Source organism: Aquarana catesbeiana, linkage group LG01, assembly GCF_042186555.1.
Source record: "Aquarana catesbeiana isolate 2022-GZ linkage group LG01, ASM4218655v1, whole genome shotgun sequence".
Taxonomy (NCBI): domain Eukaryota; kingdom Metazoa; phylum Chordata; class Amphibia; order Anura; family Ranidae; genus Aquarana; species Aquarana catesbeiana.
In genome coordinates this window covers 472,145,142-472,155,732 of record NC_133324.1, presented here as the reverse complement: position 1 = coordinate 472,155,732, position 10,591 = coordinate 472,145,142, and the positions used below count along the sequence as shown (strand labels likewise).

Genomic DNA, 10,591 nt, shown 5'->3' with positions numbered 1-10,591 from the left:
GTAATAGATGTATATGGGTTATTTTTTGAAAATAAGAATGTCTTATAGTGTCACTGTAGCTTCCCAGTGCAGTATAAACTATTTGGGAATGGTGGTGGTTCACATCAGGGACAGGGAGTTTGACCATGGGGAGCCAGTGAAGGATTGGGAAGCACCTCTACCCAATGATAGTAAATTCTGAAACTTACTAACCTAAGTTATTATACAATAGTTGCAGCAGAAGATTGCATTGTGTGGATGGAGGAACCTGTTACATTTAACATGTTTAACACTATGCAATCAGACAATGCTGGGTCCCATAGGAGTTGCATAATCCTCTATGGGTAACATTATGTCCTTGATTGATACGAAGCTTCCAATGCGCAGAAGCTTCAGACATCCTTCTGAAAATACCATCCTCTTTTTTTGCCATGGTCAGTGCTCCAAAACATTAACTGGTAAATATGTTCATACAATGTAGTGCAGCATCTGTGCCTGAGTTGTAGAATATATTTATTGACATCTGTGTTCTCACTCCTGTAATATATACATTATACTTCATCACATATAACAAATTCTACAAAGTTATGTTAAATACATCTTTTGTTTTATGGCAGGTCCTACTCAAGTATTGAATGTCTTTCCCTGATTTCCACATTATTTAGATCAATTGGCTTTTCTTGGGTACTTCTTATTTCAACCTCCATTACAGAAGCCTGGATAAGTCTGGATTGTATCACAGTATTGTCCATGTCTGTGTCACACATTTCTTTTAGTTTCCTTTGTATTATAAGTCTGGGATTTTTCAAAAGGGTGTAAAAGAGAAGCCATCTTGTTCTTGCTTTAACTGATCTGTGAGGTCCTATTAAGAAAAAAATGGTTAACATGGTGAATAGACAGCACAAATTATTCTATTGGGCCAAGATGAAAATCACAAAAAAAAAGAACATGCCTAATTTTTTAAACTGCAGCACAAGGCATAGCAGAGATCTGAGCAGTCTTATTGGAAGACATTGCTTTTTATGGTACGAAAATCAGAAGGGAAAAGTCTGAAGACAAGCTGTCTGTGGACTTTCGAATCGTTAATAGGGTGCATTCGACTGACGATTTGACTTTTACATCAGACAAAAGCTGGATGTGCAGGCTATAAAATTTTTGTCTGATGTGAACTCAACGTCTGACTTTTGGACGGTCAGTAAAGAAATCTGTCACACAAAAGTCTAAAGTACAAACACACATGCTCAGAATCAAGGAACGACTGGGAAGAGTTCGGTCTTGTAAACTACTGTTCGTAATCTAGAATTCAGGACGGGGCAATTGATGAAATGTTAAAATGCTCATCTTCTTTAACCACTTGCCTACAGGGCACTTACACCCCCTTCCTGCCCAGGTCATTTTTCAGCTTTCAGCGCTGTCATATTTTGAATGACAATGGCGAGGTCATACAACACTGTACCCAGATGAAATTTTACAACAGAAGGGATCCCCTAGTGGTGGACTGTTTAGGCACATAAAAAAATATATAAAAGGTATGTCTAATACAAATATAATTTATTGAGTAGAAACAATAAAAACATAACAGTAATATAACATCTATTGTTTGGAATGCTAGTTAGACAGTTTTACATTAGTATGTATACAGTGTTTGAAACAGTACTCTTGCACCCGGCGCGTTTCGGAGTAAATAAACCTCCTTCCTCAAGGGTGGGTGTAAATTAGCGACAATTCTATTTGTTCACACTGTATTGGCTGACTTGGCATTCCATATAGCTTTAGTTAAAAACAGCAACAATGACACGGTCTGTCTACCAAATATGTTCTTGATTCCAAGAAAAAACATTATTATATTTGAATATTTTAGAAAAATTGTTATAAATCCATATACGGATGGAGGTAGGATTTCTTTCACGGAGGTATATATGTATATTCTTATTATATTCCAATGAGAGTAAGGGGAGGGGAGAAGAAACTCTCCTTTACAAAAAAAAAAGGGGGAGAAGGCCCATAGGGGACGTATAAATTTGAGGCTCCACTGAGGCCGAAAGGCAAGTCCTGAAGGTAACTCAACAAATGGCGTTACGGATGTGTGGTTGGTAGATAGTACAAGGATAGAACAAACGTTTGACTGTTCAGACCGGTGTCATCCCGCAAAGTACGGTGGATGAAATTTTTATCATTTTCTTCACACAAATATAGCTTTCTTTTGGTGGTATTTAATCACAACTGGGTTTTTTATTTTATACAATAAAAAAAAAGACCAAAAATTTTGAAAAAATTTTTTTTTTACTTCGTTTCTGTCAGTAAACTTTGTAACTAAGTAATTTTTCTCCTTCACTGATGTGCGCTGATGAGGCGGAACTGATGGGCACTAATAGGCTGAACTGGTGGGCATTAATGGGGTGGCACTTATGGGCACTGATGAGGCGGCACTGATTAGGTGACACTGATGAGGAGGCACTAATATGCCGCTCTTATGGGCACTGATAGGTGGCACTGATATGTAGCACTGATGATCACTGATAGGCAGCACTGATGGGCACTAATAGGCGGCACTGGTGGGCACTGATAGGCGGCACGGATAGGCGGTACTGATGGGCACTGATGAGCATTGATGGGTGGCACTGATTGGCGACACTGATGGGCGTTGATGGACAGCAGTGATGGGCATTGATGGGCAGCACTGATAGGCGTCACTGATAGCCAGCGCTGACTGGCATCGCTATTGGTCACTGATTGGTGGCACTTGTGGGTAGTGGTGGGCACTGATTGCTGGCACCGGTGGGCAACGGTGGGCACTGATTGGTGACACTGTTGGCGCTATATTGTAGTTTTGGCACTGATGATCAGTGCCCTGATTACATGTGTAGATGTCCCCCTGCGCTGAGATGGTGCTGTTTGGCTCTCCTCACACTCTGTCAGTGTGAGGCGTTAAGCGTCGATTACTGGCATCTCCATGTTTACATGTGACCGGCTGTGATTGGACACAGCCAATCACATGGTTAAAGAGCCGCGGCTCTTTACAGAGATTGGGGTCGCGCCGTGTCCTAGCAACACGGCACAGTCGTGCAGGCTCGTGAGAGCAGCCATTCTGGGACGCCGTCATATGACGTCATTTTATGGTAGGCGGGCAGCAACTGGTTAATGGGATAATAATGAAGCTGCTTTGCTGGTGATACTGATGTAGTTATGCCAAACATATTTTAAAAGGCATTTGTTTTTGTACGAGCTGAAAATCGCGAATCAAAGCTCACCAAATTTCTACTAACACAAAATTAGCAGAAGGGGCCCAAAGGGTGGCGCTTGAGAAATGAACTTCCTCTTTTATACTCTCATAGTACGTCACTACGTTCGTGTTTGTCAAACGACAATTTGCGGATAGTTAGTATGCTAGACAAAATGCTGCACAAGCCCTTTTGACAAAAATCAGATGCTCAGTCGTCCAACAATCAAACCGTGTGTACAAGGCCTTATAATGCATGTATCAAGATGCTAAGCTGTGAATGGGACCTTACAAAGACATTGCCATTTTGAATGGGCAATGTGTATTCTTAAATTGACTGTAGCTAAAATGAAAAAGACCAAAAAGCTTTCCCTGCAAAAGAATATAGTATCAGGGCTGGGCTCAGCCTTTACTTCTCAGAGCTCTGTGCTCAGCTGTCGGTTAATTCCCAGTACTCTTCATTCCACAGTGACTCACCTGGTCTTCATTTCCTGCTCGTCAGCTAGCCCTGCTGGCTATTTAAACTGCGTGGATTAGATCTCCTGTGCCTTCACCTGGTCAACATATCCGGATACTCTCTGCTGTGTTTTCCTGTTAAAGACTTTTGCCTGGCTGACTTCCCTTCTGGTTCCTGGTCCTATTTATTGCCTGTACTACACTGATCTCTGGATTCCTGTTTTACTGGCTTGTTCCGACTACCTGCTCTGGTTAGCGAACCCTGGCTATGTTTTGACAACGTTTGCTCTGTTTGTACCATTTTACCATTTTATTAAAAAGTGTAATTTGTACTGCACTTCTGTCTCAGTCTGATTCATGGTTCCTGACATATAGGAAATACCTCTTCTGCTGCCCATGTGGTTAAATGCTGCTTGGACTTCCCCTGAAGTCCCTTGATCTCCTGGTCTCCTACTGCCCTCTCTGCTTTCCTTTGATGAGTACTACAATACATAATGACAATGTAGTGGGCAGAAGGTGGAACGTAGGGTTGCCACCTTTTCTTCAAGCCAAACCCGAACACTTTAGTGGCGCACGGAAAAACTTTTTTTAAGGGGGAACACTGTGGACTCTGATGTAAAGCAGAACTTTCATGTAGAAGGTTTCTGCTCACCAAACCTCCCAATTACATCAGAGTTTCATGCATTCCCCCTTAAATTAGGGTTCCCAAAGTCCCCCTTACATCAGAGTCCACAGGCCACCCTTTAAATCCCTCTTACCTTTGTGTACTCACTCGCTCGGAGGCAGGCGAGAGAAGGGAAGGAGGGGGGAGACTTCAGTCACAGACATTGGATGGTGAGCTCACTCGCCCGAGGATGGAGGCTCAGATATCAACACCTTTCATCCACAATGTATCTGCTGGTTCCTGAGCTTCAAATTTCCAACCCACACATCCCTTTTCTAAGGCACAGAACACAGAGGATTGGAGTGTGGGTTGGCAGACAGAGGGGTAGGGGTGGGACAAGGAGGAGCAGATCAAGCAATTTCTCCTCTCCTGTCCATGTATGGAGATGGGGCCCATGCGCACCCCTTTGTAATCGGCGGTTGTGGTTACTTGGGGAGCCACAGTCCATTATAAATTTTGTGTCCGGGTTTCAGGCAGTCTGAAACCCGGACACACAATTTGAAACCCGGACTGTCCGGGTGAATCCCGGACAGGTGGCAACCCTAGTGGAACGTCAAGGATGAATTCTTAGCATCAGAGCTGCATTTAGCAGTATGGACAGTGGGAGAGATATGTACTTTCTTCTTTTGCAGAGAACTGCTTTTTAGTGACAGTCAGATTAAGCATAAATATGAAAATTAAGTCTTTAATTATTATAACTGTTCAGACCTAATTATGACAGTTTTATGTCTCTCATACTTTGCTATTCTCCCTTTGTCTGAACCTGACCTGTTAGCTGCAGTGTCAGAGGCCTTTCAACTACCTGACCACATACACTGCAGACTTAGGGCTCATTCAGACAGACGCTGAGACCCACATCCTCCATGCTGAGTTACATTTTGCTGTGTATGCATCCACCTTGGAGCTGCGCACAGGCAGCCAATAGAAGTGGATGCAGACACAGCGGTTGCACAGACCTATGTCAAATGTCTGAATGAGCCCCTAGAGGATGGCAGACAGTACATGAAATCAGGTTGTGATACAATTTAAGTATTTGTGTAACAGCTAAAGCACAGTGCTAACTCTTAAAGATAATTGAAAGATAAATGCACTTAATGCTAAAAATTGTAATTTATACTAGTACAGTAGTGTGATCTCTATGGTAATTACAACCGCATTAGGCAATGAGCAAGGTGTGCTAGGGTAGCTCTGATCTTTGAGTTCTTCATAAGAAGTTATAAATGAATGCATTATGAGTTGCAATTTATAATTTCCAGACAATTTAACAGTTGTATGCTATATGAATAGCACCAGTTAATTGAATTTGTCATTGAAACCTTGATGGAACATGTACTTGAAGACACCCACATCCATTAACAATTAATTTTTGGTAGACTTAGTCTTGAATAAAATATAAAAAAGCATACTTAATACCATGAGTGAACTTATATAGCTAAAAACCCATATACAATCAGGTCCATAAATATTGGGACATCGACACAATTCTAATCTTTTTGGCTCTATACACCACCACAATGGATTTGAAATGAAACAAACAAGATGTGCTTTAACTGCAGACTTTCAGCTTTAATTTGAGGGTATTTACATCCAAATCAGGTGAACAGTATAGGAATTACAACAGTTTGTATATGTGCCTCCCACTTTTTAAGGGACCAAAAGTAATGGGACAAATTAACAATCATCCATCAAACTTTTACTTTTTAATACTTGGTTGCAAATCCTTTGCAGTCAATTACAGCCTGAAGTCTGGAACGCATAGACATCACAAGATGCTGGGTTTCATCCCTGGTGATGCTCTGCCAGGCCTTTACTGCAAATGTCTTCAGTTCCTGATGGTTCTTGGGGCATTTTCCCTTCAGTTTTGTCTTCAGCAAGTGAAATGCATGCTCAATCGGATTCAGGTCAGGTTATTGACTTGGCCATTGCATAACATTTTACTTCTTTCCCTTAAAAAACTCTTTGGTTGCTTTCGCAGTATGCTTCGGGTCATTGTCCATCTGCACTGTGAAGCGCCGTCCAATGAGTTCTGAAGCATTTTGCTGAATATGAGTAGATAATATTGCCCGAAACACTTCAGAATTCATCCTGCTCCTTTTGTCAGCAGTCACCTCATCAATAAATACAAGAGAACCAGTTCCATTGGCAGCCATACATGCCCACGCCATGACACTACCACCACCATGCTTCACTGATGAGGTGGTATGATTTGGATCATGAGCAGTTCCTTTCCTTCTCCATACACTTCTCTTCCCATCACTCTGGTACAAGTTGATCCTGATCTCATCTGTCCATAGGATGTTGTTCAAGAACTGTGAAGGCTTTTTTAGATGTTGTTTAGCAAACTCTAATCTGGTCTTCCTGTTTTTGAGGCTCACCAATGGTTTACATCTTGTGGTGAACCCTCTGTATTCACTCTGGTGAAGTCTTCTCTTGATTGTTGACTTTGACACACATACACCTACCTCCTGGAGGGTGTTCTTGATCTGGCCAACTGTTGTGAAGGGTGTTTTCTTCACCAGGGAAAGAATTCTTCAGTCATCCACCACAGTTGTTTTCCGTGGTCTTCCGGGTCTTTTGGTGCTGCTGAGCTCACCGGTGCGTTCTTTTTTTTTAAGGATGTTCCAAACAGTTGATTTGACCACACCTAATGTTTTTGCTATCTCTCTGATGGGTTTGTTTTGTTTTTTCAGCCTAATGATGGCTTGCTTCACTGATAGTGACAGATCTCATATTAAGAGTTGACAGCAAGAGATTCCAAATGCAAATAGCACACTTGAAATGAACTCTGGACCTTTTATCTGCTCCTTGTAAATGGGATAATGAGGGAATAACACACACCTGGCCATGGAACAGCTGCGCAGCCAATTGTCCCATTACTTTTGGTCCCTTAAAAAGTGGGAGGCACATATACAAACTGTTGTAATTCCTACACCATTCACCTGATTTGGATGTAAATACCCTCAGATTAAAGCTGAAAGTCTGCAGTTAAAGAACATCTTGTTTGTTTCATTTCAAATCCATTGTGGTGGTGTATAGAGCCAAACAGATAAGAATTGTGTCAATGTCCCAATATTTATGGACCTGACTGTATATGGGTTTTTAGCTATATAAGTTCACTCATGGTATTTAAGTATGCTTTTCTATATTTTATTCAAGACTAAGTCTACCCAAAATTAATTGTTAATGGATGTGGGTGTCTTCAAGTACATGTTCCATCAAAGTTTCAATGACAAATTCAATTAACTGGTGCTATTCATATATCATACAACTGTTAAATTGTCTGGAAATTATGAATTGCAACTCATAATGCATTCATTTATAACTTCTTATGAAGAACTCAAAGATCAGAGCTACCCTAGCACATACCCTCAAATTAAAGCTGAAAGTCTGCAGTTAAAGCACATCTTGTTTGTTTCATTTCAAATCCATTGTGGTGGTGTATAGAGCCAAAAAGATTAGAATTGTATCGATGTCCCAATATTTATGGACCTGACTGTAAAAACACGCTCTGGACCTGTTCACAAACTGCTATCTTCTTGAATAAGCTCCAGTTCACACCGGAGTGCGATGCTGGAAACCCGCGATCCATGTGCATTTCTTGCACTGCATTCAAAATGCACTGCCTTTGCGATCTGCAGAGGATATCAGTGCAATGTTTCCGACACCCCAAACGCAGGTCGGAAATGCATTGCGTTTGCCTGCACTGGATCGCATGGTACAAAAGTGCCATGCGATGCGGTTGCAGTGTGTTTCCAAAAATATTTCATGCACTACTTTGGTGCGATGTGGTGCGATTTGAGCCGATTTAAAATTAAATCACACCACATTGAATACCATGTGAATTTCACAGGAATGCAGTGCACATTTCTGTGTGATTCATAGGCAATTCATAGTGTGAACCTAGCCTAATTTGCTAAATGTACTAGAAACCTACTTCAGCCTTCATGCCCCGAAGACCCTTGAAGTTTGCGTCTTGGACTTTCTAATCAACTTTGTTCCTCATACCTTTAACTCACACTATGGGGTTGATTTATTAAAGGCTAATATACCACTCTGCAAGTGCAGTTGCTCCAGAGCTTAAAGTGGGGTTCCCATTTAAAAAAAAAAAAAAATTAAAAGTCAGCAGCTACAAATACTGCAGCTGCTGACTTTTAATCGGACACTTACCTGTCCCAGGGTCCAGCAATGCGGGGGATCGAAGCCCCGCTCGTCTCCCCCTCCGTTCGGCGGTGCCGGCATTGCAACTGTGGGCGCCGGGCTGTGGCTTCACAGCCGGGCACCCACTGCGCATGCGCGAGCGGCGCCACGCGCCGTGATTGGCCGCTCAGTCATCTGGGACCTGTAATGGGTCCCAGATGATTGACAAGAGGGAGTGAGCAGAGCTGAGCCCTTCCTGTGCCGAGGGGGAAGTGATGTCACCAGCCCAGGCACTTCCATCATCCAGTCATGTACAGGAAAAAATGCATTTTTTTTCATTCTCCTTGCATGTGATTGGGTATTCTTTGTAAGGTGAAGCTTTACCTCACTAAGCTCTGGAACAACTGCAGCACTTGCAGAGGACAACAGCATTTTGCAGAGTGCACAGTTTGCTTGCCTTTAGTAAATTAACCCCTATGTTCAGACTCATTCTTTTTTAAGCCTGGAAAACTATTCTTCTAAACAGGAAAAATGCTGTTCCCCCAACTCCATACCTCCCAACTTTTTGAGATGGGCGCAAGGGACAGCTATTAGTAAAAGTATGCAGGCACTGGACACAACACCCCCTGCCATGTCCCCTTAAAGCAAAATTATACAAAAAAAAAAATATTACCCACTTGAGTACCGGAAGATTTTACTCCCTTCATGACCAGGCCATTTCTTGTTATTTAGCACTGCGCTACTTTAACAGGCAACTGCGTGGTCATACAACACTGTACTAGGGTTGCCACCTTTTCTTTACGCCAAACCTGAACACTTTAGCAGCGCACAGCAATAAAACATTTTTTTAGTATACTCTATAGGATTAGTGAAAGTCCTGGGACACCTTTGAATGCAAATCGTAGTAAAAACGCAATGGGTGGGGTCCTGATTATCAGTATCGTTGGTCAATTCAGGTAACAGGTTACCGGCTCACCTAATAGGGTGGTGTTCCTTGTCAGAACAGGAGAAGAAACCCACGTCACAAGTGGGTGAAACATGTCGGTGTGTGTGCCTACACATGGCCTCTGCCGATAGCCAACCTGGGCTTTTCATCACTCTTTAGCCCTCATCCTATCTCCGCAAACTGGAAATCCACAAACAACCAAAAACTGGAAGTAAATGGCCAGGCGGTCCATGCTGGTTTTGAATGGATAAAATCTTATGCGTGTCACCAAGACTAGGAATACAGAGACTCGCATCCTGCACACCTGTGGACCCCTGTAAAGGACTCTGGATTCACCACCTTGTCGCTGCAATTGAGGACCAATCTAATATCGTCTAAACAGTGAGTCTCTTTTCAACTGGTATATCCAGCAAGCGATCACAGCCTGAACATTTTTTTGAAGCTCTATGTTTTGACTCAGCTGACTATATTTTCCTATCCAGCCTATATGCGGTGCTATCTTTAATGTTTCATGGAAACATGGTGCTGAATGACTAACAGGCTTGTTGTGGATCTATTGTTTCTCCTTTACTCAAGTCGCATGCTTGCATCACAGCGTGCTGCATTTTTTTTTATATATATTATCTCTATGATTGACAGTGCTACATCCAGAAATCAAAGCTGTCCTGTTCACTAACTATCAGGAATATTTTCTAGCCAGAATTGCATTTATTTGTCTGAGATAACCAATGCTTTCTTCAACATTGTAAAGACTTAATGCAGCAGCTCCATAGGCATATAGGGAGTCTGGAGGTCCATGGTTAAGCACAACATGGGTACCGACTTGTGCTACCAAGGTTTCCCAGAACTCACCTCGCCTAAACACATATAAGCATTATATATTAAGTCACACTTAATGACTTGAGATGATTGACACGTGTGGATGACTGGGATATGGCTGAGCTCATGGGCATGCGTTTTTAACCACTTGTCGCCCGCCATATAGCAGAATGACGGCGGCAAAGTGGATTCAATATCCTGACTGGGCGTCATATGACGTCCGCAGGATATTGAGCCGCTGCGCGCCCCCGGGAGCGCGCATCGCGGCGATCGTTGTTGCGGGGTGTCAGTCTGACACCCCGCAGCACCGATCTAGGTAAGGAGTCTCTGACGGAGACCCTTTACCACGTGACCAGCCATGTCCAATCAC

General features: G+C 42.5%; 1 protein-coding gene across 1 annotated transcript in view; it reads right to left on the bottom strand.

Annotated features, from left to right (window-relative positions):
* Nucleotides 1-471: 471 nt before the first annotated feature.
* The window catches only part of LOC141101990 (stimulated by retinoic acid gene 6 protein-like), a 132,056-nt gene continuing 121,936 nt past the window's right edge, over nucleotides 472-10,591 (bottom strand). Inside the window, exon 18 of the mRNA XM_073591235.1 lies at nucleotides 472-841. Coding sequence (XP_073447336.1) covers nucleotides 600-841 — 242 coding nt within the window. The 3' untranslated portion in view covers nucleotides 472-599. The remainder of the gene's footprint in view (nucleotides 842-10,591) is intronic.